Source organism: Ascidia mentula, chromosome 3 (genome assembly GCF_947561715.1).
Source record: "Ascidia mentula chromosome 3, kaAscMent1.1, whole genome shotgun sequence".
Taxonomy (NCBI): domain Eukaryota; kingdom Metazoa; phylum Chordata; class Ascidiacea; order Phlebobranchia; family Ascidiidae; genus Ascidia; species Ascidia mentula.
Window position 1 is genome coordinate 4,906,033 of NC_138568.1, and position 17,319 is coordinate 4,923,351.

General features: G+C 39.7%; 3 protein-coding genes across 3 annotated transcripts; all 3 read right to left on the reverse strand.

Moving 5' to 3' along the window:
• Positions 1–9: 9 nt before the first annotated feature.
• On the reverse strand, positions 10–5,035 carry LOC145894314 (oncoprotein-induced transcript 3 protein-like). The gene is made up of 11 exons (XM_082982858.1): positions 4,881–5,035; positions 4,443–4,545; positions 4,059–4,158; positions 3,550–3,721; positions 3,112–3,278; positions 2,719–2,890; positions 2,173–2,243; positions 1,754–1,904; positions 1,241–1,330; positions 722–821; positions 10–401 (listed from the first exon to the last, which is right to left on the reverse strand). Exons 1-11 carry the CDS (start codon positions 4,932–4,934, stop codon positions 181–183), a joined length of 1,401 nt encoding a protein of 466 aa, XP_082838984.1. The 5' UTR covers positions 4,935–5,035; the 3' UTR covers positions 10–180.
• Positions 5,036–5,653: 618 nt separating this feature from the next.
• On the reverse strand, positions 5,654–12,581 carry LOC145894832 (uncharacterized). Its single transcript, XM_082983485.1, has 16 exons — positions 12,422–12,581; positions 12,113–12,196; positions 11,761–11,900; positions 11,489–11,598; positions 10,942–11,095; positions 10,525–10,662; positions 10,353–10,463; positions 9,657–9,816; positions 9,320–9,452; positions 8,763–8,949; positions 8,326–8,403; positions 8,084–8,238; positions 7,642–7,727; positions 6,664–6,776; positions 6,203–6,315; positions 5,654–5,966 (listed from the first exon to the last, which is right to left on the reverse strand). Exons 1-16 carry the CDS (start codon positions 12,528–12,530, stop codon positions 5,807–5,809), a joined length of 2,031 nt encoding a protein of 676 aa, XP_082839611.1. The 5' UTR covers positions 12,531–12,581; the 3' UTR covers positions 5,654–5,806.
• A 706-nt stretch (positions 12,582–13,287) lies between these two features.
• LOC145895431 (uncharacterized) lies at positions 13,288–15,527 on the reverse strand. The gene is made up of 5 exons (XM_082984238.1): positions 15,486–15,527; positions 15,203–15,285; positions 14,771–14,907; positions 14,111–14,268; positions 13,288–13,887 (listed from the first exon to the last, which is right to left on the reverse strand). Exons 1-5 carry the CDS (start codon positions 15,525–15,527, stop codon positions 13,288–13,290), a joined length of 1,020 nt encoding a protein of 339 aa, XP_082840364.1.
• Positions 15,528–17,319: the final 1,792 nt, after the last annotated feature.

Consider the following 17,319-nt stretch of genomic DNA (forward strand, 5'->3'; position numbering starts at 1 on the left):
AAGCTCGAGATAACCAACATTCAGACAGCTCAGTTGATGTTTAATTCATAAACATATATTTCGCCTAACAAGGCATCATCAGTTCCTGCAAATGCCACAGGTAAAAAAAAGAAACGAAGAAGTTAATTTACTTAGAGCAAAAGTCTGTGTAAGTACAAAAATGCGTACAAAATATTTTTTTTATGTGTCTTGGTTGGTGAAGTAGGGGTTTCTATACACAGGAACAGAACGCCTCGGGCTTTGGGCGGATATAGTTGATTCCAACCTGCTTGTCCTCTTCTGTCTTTGCCGCCGAAACATGAACACTATCACAGCTACAGCAGCCAGTAGCAGCAAAACGCCAAAAATGATCAAGTAGATCCACCAGTACATAGTGGCCGAGGAATAAGGGAGTGCAGGCACTAAAGTTGTATTGTCATGTGATTTGTAACGTACTGAACTTACTGCTGTTTTTTTGCATACAATTTTAACTTTGTCAAAACGAGATTAAAACGAACAGCCAGACACAAGCTCAGCAAATCTCATTAGGTTTAGTGCAGAACCAGTCATTTCAAGCTGTGTCGTGATTAATGTACAATTTTTCTCGACAGTCATGCATTAAACCAAAGCATTTGTCAACATTATATCGTACCAATAAACTCTTAATATTCTAAAAGTCTGAAGTGACTTTATGCGTGTCATTCCAAAACAACCGGAGATGAAAGCGTTTCACATTACTTACCGGAACAAGAGTACCCGTTTTCGTGTAACTCTTCTCCTTCGGGGCAGGTGCAAGTTATTGTTCCGTTTACGTTAATGGTACATCGATAATCGCACCCGGCCTTAAAACAAACGAGGTATTGTGACGTACACAAACAACAATGGCATTTTCTTGTTTGTATTGTTTCATACTTCTGCATTCAAGGTTGCCGTGACTTTGAAAGAAAAGGCTCAGATAAAAATAGGTTTATTGCGTACGTTTTAGTATCTGTGCTGTATCAGAAAAAGTCTTACGTTGTTTCAAAGTTCTTTGCACTGTTTTTTGAAACTAGGTTTGTTTTGGGGGTATTGATTCAAGGTAAAAAAAATTTCTGCTGCATTTGACTTGACATTGTAAAAACACAATAAAAAACTTTGAATTTGTGCGTGCAATCTTTATGCATGGTGCTAGCATGAAATTAATTTATCAAAATATTATCCAGTTTGGGCCTTATGCAAGTTGTGACAGATAAAGTTGTCCCACAGTCATGTAATTCCTCACGTTTTGGCACTGTCCAGCGTTGACTGAAATCGCTCCAAATGTGAGGGCTTGATTTGAAACCAACATTTCTGCGCTTTGCCCCGAGCACATCTGCGTGACAAAAACTGCTGTAAGGCACCTTGGTATGCAGTCGGGGCGTGAGTTTTTTGGCTGTGAACAGAGTGTACGTGTGCATGCAGTGCTTCCCGCTTAGCGTTAAAACAGGATTTGAAAGGTCTTTTATAGCATTGAAAATGGCTTCATTAGACATGCAGTTTACTCTATAACGTTCGTAGAACAAAAAATATTAGCTATGTTATTAGGTTCTGTAAAGTGGGAACATATATTTATGATGGGAAACAAAAATCATAAAAACAAAAGCAATATCCGACTGCTTGATTTTTTGATATTCTGGTTTCAACATACAGCTATTTATACAGTTTTTTTTCAGCTTAGCGCAGGGTATTAGTGGTGAAGCAGAGTATTTCTTCTGCTGAAGTCGACACACTAACCATAATACAAGATAGAATTTACCTGCGGACAAGAATCCCTCGCACAAACCGACAAGTTGCACGTGACTAGGATGGACTGTGGCGATGGAAGCTGGCTCCATACGAAAGCGTGGAAATTGAGGTACGTTTTCTCGTGTGACGTAGTAACTGACGCACCGTCGTCAACAACGCATCTGCGGTAACACGAAAAGGTTGCTTGACGCGACACGCTAAGTGGTTCTTAAACTTTTCGAGTGCGCATTTGGTAAGATTCACTGCATTCACTGTAATTTATCAGGAAAATTTTTTCCTACGTTTACAACTTTCAGTCGCAAACACCGACTTCAATTGTTCTAAAAAACATGGCCGGGTGGTCCACGGACCCAAACAAGTTAAGAAACCCTAGTTTAAACATATCTACACATTTTAGTAATACCGCTTTTCAAGCAAATAGGCACGTACCCTTCTGATATTAGCTGGTGACGAAATGTGTCGGCAATATCTCTGGTTGGTGTGGCGTAACATGACATCGGCTACAAAAACAAAAAACAAAAAGTATCTAACTCTAATAGTTTCGTTGTGTGTTAGAAGACTATTAGAAAGTTACATTCTGACTACGTACTCTGCAGTAAGAAAAAGCATCGTTTTTGTCATAAAGATTACAGTTATAATTTTTTTGCAATATTAATACCAAACCGTCTAGTCAGAAATTTTACCGGGTGCGAATTATTTTATGTTTTTAGCGATTAAAGATAACACGTTGATGCAAAACAACGTTTAACGAAACAAACGACGTAAAGGCTAGTTTAATGGCAAAATATTTCGATAAAAATGTTGCCGCAAAGTGTACATAATGAAAAACCTAAACTTGCAAAATATTAGAAAAAATTTTTATGTGAAACAATGGGCCCGCTTGCGTTTCCCTGGCTGCGCCAATAAATAATTACCCCTTCTTAGTAATTTCTCCTCATGTTGGCAACTCACTTGCTTGGAACACGAACCACTAACCTGAACAGTATGGTCGCCTTGTATATCTCCGTCAACTTGGAACGCAATAGTAATGGTGTCAGGAACCGATACTGTGATTATTTCATTCACAACTTCCGTTGTATTTGAACCGACGAACCCGGCAGTGAGGTAAATATTTCCTCGTGCCGAAGCGACTCCAACTGACACAGACCTTCAAACACGCAATTGATTGCAATCCCAAATGTTTGAACGTTGCGTAACATAAATTGTTTAATTAAGCGTTGTCTCAAAGTGCTTAATATTTACTATAGGCCTAATTTTCTAAAAGACTTCCACAGTTATCATGCTGCATCGGTGAGGCATTGCAGTTCGAGGCCATATAACAATATTGTGTCTTTTGTTTCTACCCATTCTTGTAACGTTCTAGCACACCTGTAGTAGGGCACAACAGCCGCCGCCAACGACACCGTTTGCCGGCGCCGAATTTCGCACGAAAACCGCAGAAATATCTTGAAACGAGGTCGGTATATCAAGGTTACTGCGGTCAGATTTCTCGCTGTAGCGATTGCGTATTCGTACACGAACTTTTCTGACGTCACCTGAAATATGAGGTAATGTGTTGAGTGTCAACATCGCCATATAATGAAATGTCACTCATTTCTTAAAAGTTCGAATGCGTCAATATTTGTTTGATGGTGAAAATATTACTTGCCTAGACTTTTTCTGTAGGTTCGTTTTGTATGGCTTTGGTTTTGTTTCTTTACAATTTTCAGTCAATATAAGCTAATGTTAATTAGACCGATGTAAACATTCGCTTTAATTTTAAAATAAACTATAAAATGTGTAAATAATCAACGTATTTTTGCACACCTGCACGGGAGCCCCACAAACTCCATGCGAAGCCCGCAGCATCATAACATCTCCATCCACAATCGGTAAACATTCTGACCGCGCCACTGACGTCACTAGGACGGGGTCATCCGGGTTCGTGAGTAAAACAGAATCGCTTCCTATCATCTCACGTATTTCGCACTCCGACATGCTGCAAATAATGTTTGTCTAATTATGAAAAACTAATATATATTACAGATTACACTGCCATGTAAAATTTAATGTAAAAAATTGAAATTATGAGGAATTAAGTGATTGTCTATCCATAGCATGCTCATCCATTGAAATGCGGAATTTAATTTTAATTAATCTGTTCTTCTGGCACAATTAAACCTATACTTTTATTCGCCTGTTTTTAACTGGGCTTCGTCAGGGTAATTCAACTAGGCCTCTCTGGTACGAACGCAATATGTGGAATATAAGTTTGTCCCTATTAGCAAATACGCTGTGCTGCATACTGTTATCGAATGCAACCAATAACAACTCACTTGGCCGTAACTTCGTTGGGATCACATGATATTGTGAGATTAAGGAAGGATGTGATATGTTGAACGTTGGTAAGATCTAGGTAACCCGGTACGGGACATTCTGTAATGTATGGAAATCGTTAAATATGTGGTGTGAAATACTTGGCTTGACCTACTCCACATGTACAACATGCACAATCAATATATATTGTGCCACGCCGCAACCAAACTACTTTAGGCAGTCATCTAATGATGGTTATTTTGAAATATTTGTCATTATCAAACATTCGTCTTGAACTGGATGACCTTCGTTTAGGTCGAAACAGTATTAGTTGACTACGAATGACGTATACACGTGTTGCTTGACTTGTTCGACTTTTTTGCGACCGCCACAACATTTCTGACCTGATTCACAGAAAACCCCTGTGAACTCTGGCGGGCAAACGCATCTTCCTCCTTCACAACGTCCTCTATTGAAACAGTCAGGATCACAATTGTAGTTGTCGGCCTATAAAGAGATAACTAATCGACGTATTTTGCTAACTTATGGCTACCGATTGGGTTTTGATGCCCAAATTCTCTTTGTATACACGCCCATTTTAAATTGGACTAGTTTCGGGTTTGTATTTAGTTGCTTAAGCTATCAGGTTCAATGTCTTTTGGCAGTATTTTAGATTTGTGGAATTCATTACAATAAATGAGTTATTTGCAACTTTATTACACCAATATTTTGATGTTAAAGACTCATTTAGAACAAATCTGTAATATTTTCAACCTTCATAAAGTATCACTAGACAAAACCTTTTCCGAATTTCAAGAGCGACCACAACCTAAATCACCTACCTTGACGCTTACAAACCACCAGCACAAACTTAAAACCAGCAAATATCTAATCATGTTTCACGGTCAAATTTGCAGCATCTTCAGTTAAACGCGTTTACAAATAACTGATTTTAAACAATTCGCCACAAACTCCATCCTGTTGTAAATCACTACATCCTCCAAAAACCGAATGATTCACGGCGCCAACGCTTATCATAGGTTCAGATGATGTTTATTTTCATCGCTATGCACGCCTGATGCCAAGCGTGAATTATTTGGTCCTGCCTTCGCGGTGCTTCCTGTTCTCAAAGTGTTTGTACTTTGCTGTTTTGCAAATGCAAGCTTGCGGATAATTAAATATGTCGGTAGCTTTGCCTCTGGTTCCCAACCTTTCTCCTGCGGAATTTATAGAGTTTGCGACACCCAATAGCGATAAACCAATGAGCGACGAATGCTGTAATCAACCTTTCTGTTTGATTCTGCACGCGTGGTTTGTCGTAGGGATTTTTGCCAAGACTTTACCATGACGAACAAACCACATGGTGAAAAATTGCCTGAGTGATTATAACGAAAAGCTCGCGGCACCCCTGAAAGTTACATATTGTACCCCAGCAGGGTTCCGCGGTATCGCTAAAGGTAACCACTGCTTTAATTCATGTAATACTTTTGTTAGAGAATTTCATTCATGCAATTTCGTTGGTTGCTGGCTTTGTCAAAGTATAACCCAATTTACAAAAATACTTTTTATATTTTTCCATTGCGAGCACATAAAATACCACAGTTCTTCTTAATTATGCTACTGCTTGGCTTAAATATTGCAAAACGCTGATACCTTACGAAGCAAAGTTCAGTTAAAAAAGCTGCGCGTATGTTATAGTTGTTCTAAAATACGATCAATTCTGCCTTCCATGTCCCAAAACAAAACCTTGCTTTCTAGGAAAGCGTAATTACGAAAGATCGTCCAGTGCCTCCGAAAATATCATCAGATCACGTATGTTTTTCAATCCGTGTTGGTCGCTCACGCGATTGTAGAAGAATTCGGGAGCTACTTGTTTGAGTTGTCGGAGGAAAAGTAGAACTCGGCCGTCTACGTCCTTCGTTTGAAACCTGTGTTGTAGTCAGTATATTGCCTGCTCTTGTAAACAAATCGTTGCTCTTGGCAACCCGGATTCGGGTGAAAAATCGAAACCAAACTTACAAAAAGGTTCACAGGTTTCGCAGCCAAGGCAAGCCAGTGAACCTTATGATCAAAATACGAGAGCTAAGATCGCCAAATATAAAGGGCCTGTGCATTGGGGCGGCCTTGCTATGCGATATCATGGCAACACTTCTGCCAAACTCACGAGTTTAGTTTTCTGTCGTCGGCCCACTTTTTCACTTCCTTGTTCGTCCAGTCCCCAACTCCGCGTCTCTTCTGCAAAGCGACGGGTGCCACTGCCTTCACCATATTCCATCTCTGTTTAGACAAAGTTTCTACAGGATTATCTTTATTGCAATGTCGAGACATAAACTTAACCGCCTACTCCAGGTGTGTTGCCACTTATTTAAATTATTTTTTATAACTCATCAGTCTTACTTAATCGCAGCACACAAGAAAAGAACAACTTAGTGACACTTAGACAGACTGACATGTTGTTTTAGCGAAACTTATTCTCTGAAAAATAAACTAATTGGGGCGTTTATCATTGTTGGAAAATAGTTGGTTTTGTGAAGAAAGCATCAAATATTGTTACTGAGTAGACCGGAACGACCAAAACCGTAAAAAAAGTTTTAAATTCCTTCATTAAATAAACGCGTTTTCCACCTGCGCTGCGCTTTTCCCGCTCGACCCGAGCTCCTTGATAAGTCCGCTCATCGTAGTTTCAAACATCAATAGATTGCTGAAGTCGAAATATAATTTTGCTCCCAATATGGCTCCTGCGATAAAACTTACTTTAAACGCGTGACTTTAATATGATGACGATTTTTGCGCACAATCGCAACTTTTCGGTTCCGCCAATGATTTTAAAAAGCAGTTTTTTTTCTTGCCTTGTCGAATGGCAGGCAAACGTCGGTGGATAGAAGTATACGTTTAATTGTATCAGAAGAACGGATTAATTAAAATACAATATGCCTGGAAGCAACAGCAACACAATATCAATCAATCATCAATAAAATAACCACTATGAGGTGTAGTTTTTTGTAACTTTGCTTTCTAGTTTTTCAATCAATACGAGCAAACTGATTCGATGCGTACGAATGACATCGCAATACCGTATTTACTCGATTGTAAGCCGCGGCTTATCAACTTTTTAACCTACCTTTTGTGCGACTTACAATCGAGGGCGACTTATATTCGAGGGAGGCTTATATTTGAGGGAGGCTTATATTTGAGGGAGGCTTATATTTGAGGGCGGCTTATATTTGAGGGAGGCTTATATTTGAGGGCGGCTTATATTTGAGGGAGGCTTACATTAATTAATGTCATGCCGATATTTTGTCTGCGCTCTGTGTTTTGATGAAATTTACCATCAACTCGCTCCATCGTACCAATATGTTTTATCGGCCAAGGTTGTCAGCGTATTTGACAATTTTAAACGACAGATTTGTTGACAATTATTGTTGTAGGGCAGGTAAGTTTGCCTTTAACATTTACGTGCGGCTTATATAATTTTTTAACACCGTCGCATGCGGCTTACAATCGAGGGCGGCTTATATTCGAGTAAATACGTTACACAATTACGCTTTTCCTGTTTTGTGAACGGGTTAACATACCAATAACATGGTAACCCGTGTTACTTACCAAGCCAACCGTCAGGTTCGTACTGGTGTTCGAGTCGAAGCGGGATGATCTTTTTATTCCTCTTATACGCGTATTCTGCCTCCGTCCTTTATTAAACATGGCTTCGTTAAGGCCTTGGTTTTATACTTAAATTTGTATGTTGTTGGTACGCCAATAGCAACATGAATGTAAAAAAGAATCTCGAGGATTTTTGTTGTTATGTGATATGTGTCCCCTACTCTATAACCCCCTATTCTATTCGAACAAATTCTAGACTTGTGCACGCCAATCAAAATCGGGTTCACATTGCTGTTGGAAATATTCTTAAAATAAATGTTTGCCGTACATGAAGTTGATCCTTCGATCATCCAATCCACCACCTTTAAAGTATGCGTAAATCATTTACGGACTACCTACTGTCGGTCGGGAATAATGCTTTTTTGAGATTTACTGTTGGATTTACCTGCAGCTCACACTGTCTTTGTACTTCTGCGACAAGCAAACCAGCACCACGGCTGCGTTTTCAACAGCTTCAGCCATGCTTTGCAAGGTACTTCCCCCCATCTCGTCAATATCCATCCACGTTTTGTAGCCGAGTTCTTCTAAACGTGTTTTCAACTAGAAAAAAAATTAAAAATCGCAGTAAGTTTAACAAACAAAAATGCAGTAATTGCGTTATCTTTGTCGACAATCTCCAAATATTACCCGAATCATTAATTTCTGGTGATCCCATTGGTAACTGACCATCACGTGACTTTTTGCCTCTTCCGGTTTCGCTTCCGCCTTATTATAAATATAAAATAAAAATGAAACAAGCGTCACACAGAATTCCAGCACCGCGGCGTTCGCTGTTATCTTTTACGTAAGGCTGAATCCACACACGTGCTCTGCGCCTGTGGATTCTTTGTTTGTTTTATTTTAAGCTGCCACGTCAGCACGTCCCGATAAAGAAACTCCGTCAGCGCAAAGGGTGTGTGTGGACCCGGCCTTACAGACAAACACAAACGTGGTTTTATCAAAGTCCATGTATGTATATTGAGGTGGCTGAGTAAAGTATGTAATAAAGGCAACGACGCAATCTCAAACTGTACCCAGATCAAACAGCAGTTCTGTTACGTGCGCTATATTTGATGAAATTTTACCGGATTCGCTTCCGGCACTTCCTCGTAAATATCATCGAACTCCTCTTCTTCGTAACCATGGGCAACCGCGTCCTTAGCGTTGGCGAACAGGGTGACGTGCTGTTTCTTTTTATTCGCCATTTTCTTTTGTTTGGCTTTACGGATTCTTAGAACCCACAATGCACCGGACGCCGCGCTTTTCAACGTTCTGCGAAAGAAATCAGTTGGTTTCAAGCTAAATTTTTATGTAATAATGTGGTATTTTTGCCTTTCCTGGAAACACGTTTCGACTGAATGAGGAATGCGCATGGAGTAAACCTTAAAACAAGGACTTCTGCGATATACCTTTACATATCTTTTCAAAAAACTGAAAAATTCTTACGATATGCATAATTCTGCCATCGCTAATTTATGTACACTGATGCTTTCAACCGATATATTGTACATGGGTGTATAATTTGTGCTAAAAAGTCCTGTGTAAGCGCCATTGCTGTAAATCCCATGCGAGTGAAAGAAACTGCCTTAAAAATTCCTATGCGAAAGATTGCGTTTAGCGGAATGTAGAAAAAAGTATTTACTTGTTTTCGGATTCGGCGAACTTTTTGAGGTGAATAACAATCTCGGTGTTTTCTTTTAATTCCAACTTGTTCTTTTCACTGAAGGCGAGAACCCAGGCGAGCTTGCAGACTGACGTTTTCTCTTCCTCGTTGCCTGGTTTAATGCAAGGAATCAATTTGAGCTACAACAATTCAAATATGGAGTTTAAAAGGACGGCACATTTGAACAGTTTGAAGAAATCGGGCTCTGCTTTTAAAGAGGCCCCCCCTTTGTGAGGTTCTTTCAGGTAATGAGTAACGTTGTGTTGCATTTTAAAACCAATATACATTTTCATTACAGCAAGCATAGCTGGCCAACCTTCGTTCATTAGCTGCACGATGTATTTTATGATTCCCAGTTGCATTATAACCGCGCTGTTGTCTGCGTTGCTCGCCAACTTTGTGAGGCCTTCCACCAGTTCGACGGCCGAAAACCCATCGCACATGTGATCTGGGGTGGCGATGGCACCAGATATAAGCTGTGTGTATTTGAGAGGTATTATGGTTAAAACTGTATGGGTAGGAAAGCCAAAGCTAATTTCATATTTAAAGTAATTAACTCTTAAGTATTATTCAGCCAACTGTGGGTAGGATTCTGCAAAATTGGACATTGAACACGTGAACAAAATAACACCAGGAATGGATGCACAATAAAATTCACTGGGTTATGATGGAAGAGAAATGGAAGTTGGATCAAAGGAATTTGTCCGTTTAACACGGATAGGTCAGTAAAGTCCACCGTTTATGTGAACGCACTTTATTGATAGAAACTGATTGTTAACGTTAAATGACCAAAATTGGCAAATTTACTCACTGTAACATCTGCATCATAACCAATCTCATAGTGGTAATAAACATTGACGTATACGTTGCCTACATCCGAAATTGGTTGGCGAGAAAAACTGGCCATTAAAAGTGGGCTGAAAACGTTTGGGAACCACTGCTTTAAATTACTGTGGTTTAACAATAGGATCCAGACCACTGGTTTATCGTATACCCATCAGGGTTAGCATACCCGTAAGATGGTTTGAATAAGAGAATTGTCGGTAGTGATGATGTCGTTGTCTTTTTCCTCCACTATATGGGCCAGGGTAAGAGCACTCATAGGCGCTAACACCTCCATTCCCTGCCAAACATTGTGTTTGTGTAACTTTCGTGTGTAAGCCTAATATTACATTTTTACTCACAGGTATTTCGCTTGTGTTTTTGGCGTACCAGGCCACTGTTTCCACTGCGTTTATCTCCCTGTAATACTTCGCGTTGTTGCTTGACTTGGAACAATTGAGGAGGACGCTCATTGCCGACAGAACGATAAAACCTTGCGCCTAACATCGGTAGGTATATTGATAATATCATTTCTCTTTTTGTGAAGCTGAAGTTAGCTTTTACGACGCTAATATAAAAGTGGCAGGACAATCACGGTCTAATCAAAGCCACTCGTGCGTAAACCACCAACATTTAAATAGTAGAAAGTCACAAGTCATTCATAAAACCTTCTATACATTGTTTTAAACGACAACTAAGCTGTATTTTGAAATAATTTTCAAGAATTGTAATGCACACCCAAAAAATAATATGTAGCAGATTACACTAAGTCAACTTACATCACTGCCTTTAAATGAGTTCTGAAACTTCTGTAAATCCTTGAGCATGACCGACAACATTCCCGACCTGCCGATTTCGTCGGCAAATTGCAAGCTTGTATCGGAATAATTCCACAACAAACTTCGCAAAACTTGGTAGCAGTCGAATTCGTCTCTGCAAAGCACACAAGAAACTCTAATGAATAATTTCCAGTCTCAAATGGCAGGTTTGGAAGGTCGTGGGAATGGTTGGGTTCACTTAGATGAATTGCAGCACTTTTATGATTTCGTATGCCCAAGCAATATGAGGTGCAGAAACAGGAACTTATTTGTCGCACAAATACGTTGCGGTGTATTTTCCAAATCAGGATCCAAAATGGTGAGAATGACCTATTTTGGGTCGTAGAAAATAAACATATAACAAAACTCTTTAATTAAAATTTTGTAGAATTAAAATAAGAGTCTACAAACAACGTTGACTGGCCGTTTTCAATGTCATTAGTCATAAATTTCATGCGTGATCTTCTATAGTTCAAACAAAACATACACATTTGAAATACGATCTCACCTTTCCAGTGGGTAGTCCGTGCAATCGTCGGTCAAAATGTTTAGGTAGAGTAGAAAGGGAACGACTGCACCACTGGTGGCTAACGCATCTCCAATCATTTGTCTGTGTTCCTACAGACGAAAACCAAAATTCAATAATAGTTAATGTATGAGCATTTCGTGCAAACCCCATGTTATGTCGAAGCTATGGAAGTGTCGAAGTTACACAGCTATGTACGTTTTGGTGATAAGGATTTGGTGGTGAAGTTTGTCAAGTTAATACTGTACACGCACCCGTTGGTCGTATTCGAAGTAGTATCCGTAAAGATCTTTGAGCGTTCGTACAACTTGTGAACTGATTGTTTTCTTCGCTATGTCGTTGTCTTCGTAAGCTTTTATTGTGGAGCTGGTTTCACCAATCTCCTTCAGAACATCTGTACATTTGTACACGTAATTAATGTGTAACGGTCCTTTATCACTTTGGGTTGTAGGCATACTTCAGTTTTTTAGTCTATTGTGTAATGGATATTTTGTTTTGTGATTTTTAATTCCTTTGGGTTTATATGTTTGATTCTGCTGATAAATCCGTTGAAAACCTTCCTTCTGTTCAAGGCCTACTATTATTACGTAAAAGTTTTATACCTACCTCTTAACCTGGGGTGTTGTTGCAGAACTTGTTCTCTTGTCATGCTTTTGTCGTTGTCATTGTATTCTTGTTTTGACACTGTTTCTAAAAATGACAGCTAAACTGCAACGTTTCAGGTACAAATCCGATATAATCAAGGAATCAAGGAAACAAGGGTCTGGTAGTGTCGCCGTACACTGTTTGTTGTTTTACATCAAACTGATGTTGGCCATAAAAACGCGAAATTCTTGACAAACAAACTGAAGACCTTCCCACAATCGTTGCCGGGGCCAAAATTACCCGCAATTGTAACCAGAAAAAATTCGTTACCTTCCTTGTTTGTGGTTGAGGTTTCATTTAATTGCGCTTGACTTTCCTTCGGACCATGAAATAGTTCTGTTTTCGTATCAACCTGTTGCTGCGAAGCCGCGTTTCCCATTGTGACGTCACAATCCTAGTATCCACATTAATTACTTCTGCTGGTAGCTGGCTGTGGTTTAGCAAGAATGTATCCGACATCTTCGCTTCGCGGTTGTAATCCAGCCTTGCGCCAACAATGGCTGACGTCGGGCCATTGTTTAGTGTTTACATTGTGGGATCAGGAGCTCAATCGAATATCGGCGGTCACGTGACCTCAGTTGCCAAGGTATGGCCAGTTGCTGATTTCTATGGCCGACATGCTTTGCTGGCCATAATGTTCTTATGTGTAGGCATAAACAGTACAATGCGCAAAATTTAATGATGTTTTCACTTCGTAGCGTATATAACAACCTTGGACTCCCACTTGTTGCCTAAAACTGTTGATAAGAAATAACAGCTTTCCGCTGCATATTTCATTTTAGCGATGTAAAAATTTGTGAAGAAAGTGGTGCAGTTTTATTTAAAGTGCGCAAGTGCGAGAAGAATACACGGGTTTCAAACAAGTCACAAGATAGTTTGTAAACAAATATTTAAACTACTGTTCCTCGGTATATTGGACATGGTGTTTGCCACACACAAGTATAAGTTGTTACTGGATTGTGATATTATCAACAACGTAATTATTGCGGCCTATTGGCACCAGAGTGTGATATTTACATTCCGGATCACGCATAAAAAAGCTCTCGGCAATCTTAATTTAAACACCTTTGGGTCAACGTATCTAAGAATATGGCCAACTTCATGTCTTTGGCGGTATGTGACGTCATTGGGACAAGTTACAGTACGGCGTAATTCACCCCATTGATAATCCCAGTCACGACTTGGCAAATTAGGACGGTCAAAATGGCGTAGAAGTATGCGAATCTCGGGTGTTCAGATCTAAGTTTGTATATTTCGCTCATGAATGTTGAAACGGTGGTAAGGCATGCGCAAAACCCGGTTCCCACGGCGTATACAACTATACTGGGCCAACATATGCCGCTACAACTGTCAGCGATAACTTGGGTTTCAATAACGTGCAGCACAGCTAAAACTGTAGCGCCTATGGAGTTGGCCAATAATGTGCCAAGGGGCATTTTCAGCTTCTCGTATTTAAATTTTGAAAGCCAGGAACGTAGACATGCGCCAAATGGAGCCAACAGCGCAGCAAACATAGTGCGTTTACCTAACACGCTCGGCTCCACAACAACGCCCACAATAAAGCCGATCACTGCTAGAGACAGTAGGGCGGCAACGCATACATTAGCGATTTTCGCGCCTTTTTTGTGCACGTGCTTGCCAATGACCTTGCCCACGTCCTTGCCAAAATCCATTCCGACAGCGTAGGATCCAATAAACGTGTAGAAACCAATAAACCACGCCGCTATGGACAAAATCTACGCAAGAAATGAGGGTAATAATTTATATTTTACATCCTGGCCCTTAACTTGACACTCACAGTTTAGTCAAATAATGTTGAAATAACTGTATTTTTGGGTAACAAAGTTCGCTTTAAATACAAACGCTAGCACAACAAGGCGGATTTAAGTTAGATTTTTGGTGTGTAGAAATTGTGTTACGGCTGGAACACATTGCCCACATAGAAATCATAACCCACACCTGCATTTGTGATTCGCTCTTCACCTCACCAACCAGTGTGAGACTCTGTTGCTGGTTCCACTTCGACCAGGTGGTAAACGAACCACAGAAACCGGTTGTAAGTCCTTTGTAAAGTGCTGCTAGCCTCGTTTTTCCCATCGGAGAGCCATTAAGAGCACCTGCAGATAGCACAGAAAAGAACGATTAATTTTTATTGTTTTTAAAGTAAATTTGGCAAGTTGGGAGGTCAACGCACTAACCTCGTTTCCCCACAAAGCCATAATAAAACTGCAATGTGTTTTAAAGGACCGTTGTTGGCATTAAGTTAAACCCATCTTCTTCAAACAAAATATCGTCATTAAAAGCCTACTCGTTGCACATGTTATAGCTCGGTAAACAAGCTCGGTTGTAATGTCATTGGCAACCCTCGTTATGTTGTGAGAGTTTGTGATCGTTTTATGGGGCTCAAGCTTAAATAGTTGTTATGTTTTACGATGCAGTTTACCAATGCGGATCCTCTTGAAGTGAAAAAGTCAGTTTGTGTAGCCCCATGTCCCAACATTTTTATTCGCAACAACGCATTTATTTAAATTAAAAATCAGATAAAAACATCGAGGTTTATTTTAAAAACACTCTCAGAGATTTGTGTGCGTAGTTTTGTTACCGGTTTCCAAATCTTACCCAAAACAAAGCTGCCGAAAATGTTCGAGAAAAAAGACACACTGATGATGTCTGCGCCGTCTTCAATATCGGTTACAAAAACTCCGAATAATCTGTCCGACCCAATTCGCGCAAGGCAACCACACATCGCAAAAAACCTACGAAAAAATGGGTTGCAAATCACATGTTGCATGTTTGTTATGATTTGTGAAAAAAACTATCCAATGCAGCCTTTTTCAAAATCCTAAACTAAATGTTTGCTGTTATATCTTTTCGTCAAAAAGATTTTTGTGGCTTTACCGCCACCTTACGGTAACCTTAAAAAAGCAGACGAGAACGTAAATTTCTGGCTAACTTCAATCTTCGTGGCTTCAACGTTATGCAAGTATTTGTAACTGTCGTGGCCACAGCTTACATTACATTCACAACTTTATGCCGATAATGCGCACTTACGATATTTGAACGTAAAACCACAGTTCAGATGATGCGGCAGGTGTAGTTGGTGTAACCACTGCACTTTTCCCGTTTTCAACCGTCTGAAAATCATGGAAAACACGCTTTTATACAAAATCAAGACCCCAAAAAAAGTCTTTGGAAAAATAAGTATAGGTATAGGTACGTTTTTGCTTTTTGAGGTAAAAACGATTTAGGTCTCTGTTGCAAGCTTGTCATTTGATTGCTATTATGTTTAAATGTTGATGACATTTAACAACATAAAAGAATCAAAATCTCCTACCATTTCTATTGCCTCGTCTCTTTTGCTGGGTTTTCCGTTCATGTTGTTTTTTGATGAAGAAAAAATTGCTGTCGTCGAATTTTGCACAAACACTAAACAAGTTATTTGTAGATCTACCCAGAACCAATACCTAAAAAGCAGTATGGTGAGTGCACAAATCAACCTTATAGCATGTACAGCTACATGTTGAGCCGTCTAAATATCAGATCGAACCTAAATGGCTTCGCAGAATGAACCTTCGGGATGCTGTGAAACGAATTAAATTCCAAACGACTTTACCACCTTTTCTTGGGGGCGATAAAGTTAATGGCCCTGATTCCGGACTTACGACTGCCTTAAATTGACTTCAATCCAAAGAAAAACTTTTTACATTCCTCAGGAATTCTTGAAATCGCTTGCAAACACAGTCGCATTGTTAAAGTCGTATTAAAACGTGGGTAATTATGACATATTATTGGAGGTGTGTTACGTCAAAGGACCCATTGTTTATTCATAATGGCTAATAAAAATGTTTTCGGACCCCAGTAACTAGTTGCCAAGCAAAGTTAATTAAATGAATTCGCGCGGTTTATTGTTCGAATAACGGGGAAATTTAATTTGGCCGTAAATCTTGCCCGGACAAGCTACGGTATTAATAGTATTTTCCAGATGTGAACGTACCGCATTCGATCTTTACTCGGCTAAGGTTTATGGGTTCATCGTATTAATTTGTTATTTCACTGATTTGTCGAAAAGGTTTGGAACCGCTTTTTAAGAGTTTCTGGTTATTTTATTAGCTCATAAACACATTCGGCAAAGATCTTTTGAGATAAATGTAGTAAAAGACTTTCAAATGCTTTAGCAATGCGACGTGTTTCGGTTTAAAACTTGGCAACCACGTCCGTTACACCAACTATCGTATTTAACTATCTTGGCTGGAATCGAACCAGCAACCTTTTGACTGTCAATCACGCGACAATGTAATAATCGAGAGATTTACACCTCAATCAATTTGTTGTTCGTTGGTCGGCATTCGCAAACAAGGGTCCATTGTACACCCGAGTCGCAATATTACGTCACTCGTAATGTCTGGAATATTCCACTGTAATCAATGCAGTTATTATTTTTCGTTAACCCTGGCGTTCGAGCGTTCACCAAGAGCTTTAATAACAATGCTTTTTTGTCATAATTGGATTTTATTGTATTTTCGTTTCGTTCGTCTTTACCAACACAAATTCTTTACCACTGGGTTCCAGATACGCGAAGTTCACTTAAATTTATCGAACCTGACTCGATATGAGCATAACTAGTTAATTTTTCATGCCTTATGGCCGCACTCCTCCACACACGTGACATTAAATGCGCAGTAATTACCAGCGATTTTAAAACGGTGTTCACGTATCTGTCCGGGCTTTAGAAAAGTCTTACAATCTAACTGAGCCTAAAACGGAGCCTATACGTATAGCTACAGTAAGGGTGCCGGTACCTTTTCTGAAAGCTTTTGCAGTACGATTCGTCCCTGTACCCTGTACCGTTTTTAATTGACGTTACGCCACCATTAAACATGAGCTTAAGGTCGTAAAAAGCAAGTTTATTTGTCGTTCGATCAGCAATAGCATGGTCGTAATGTGGTTGCGCGCAAACTCGTCAGGAGTTCTTGCTGACTGTGCAGAACGGCTTGACATGATTTTACAACCAGATTGAAAATGTTTTCAGCTTATTGGAGGCACAATTTCTTTGAATTTTGAATTTTTCTTGAAAACATTTCGCACATGAACCTCCCTCAGCACACTATGGTTGACTAGGGAAAAATGCTTCGCCAAGACGAGATATGCTTCAGACGAAACGTACAAAG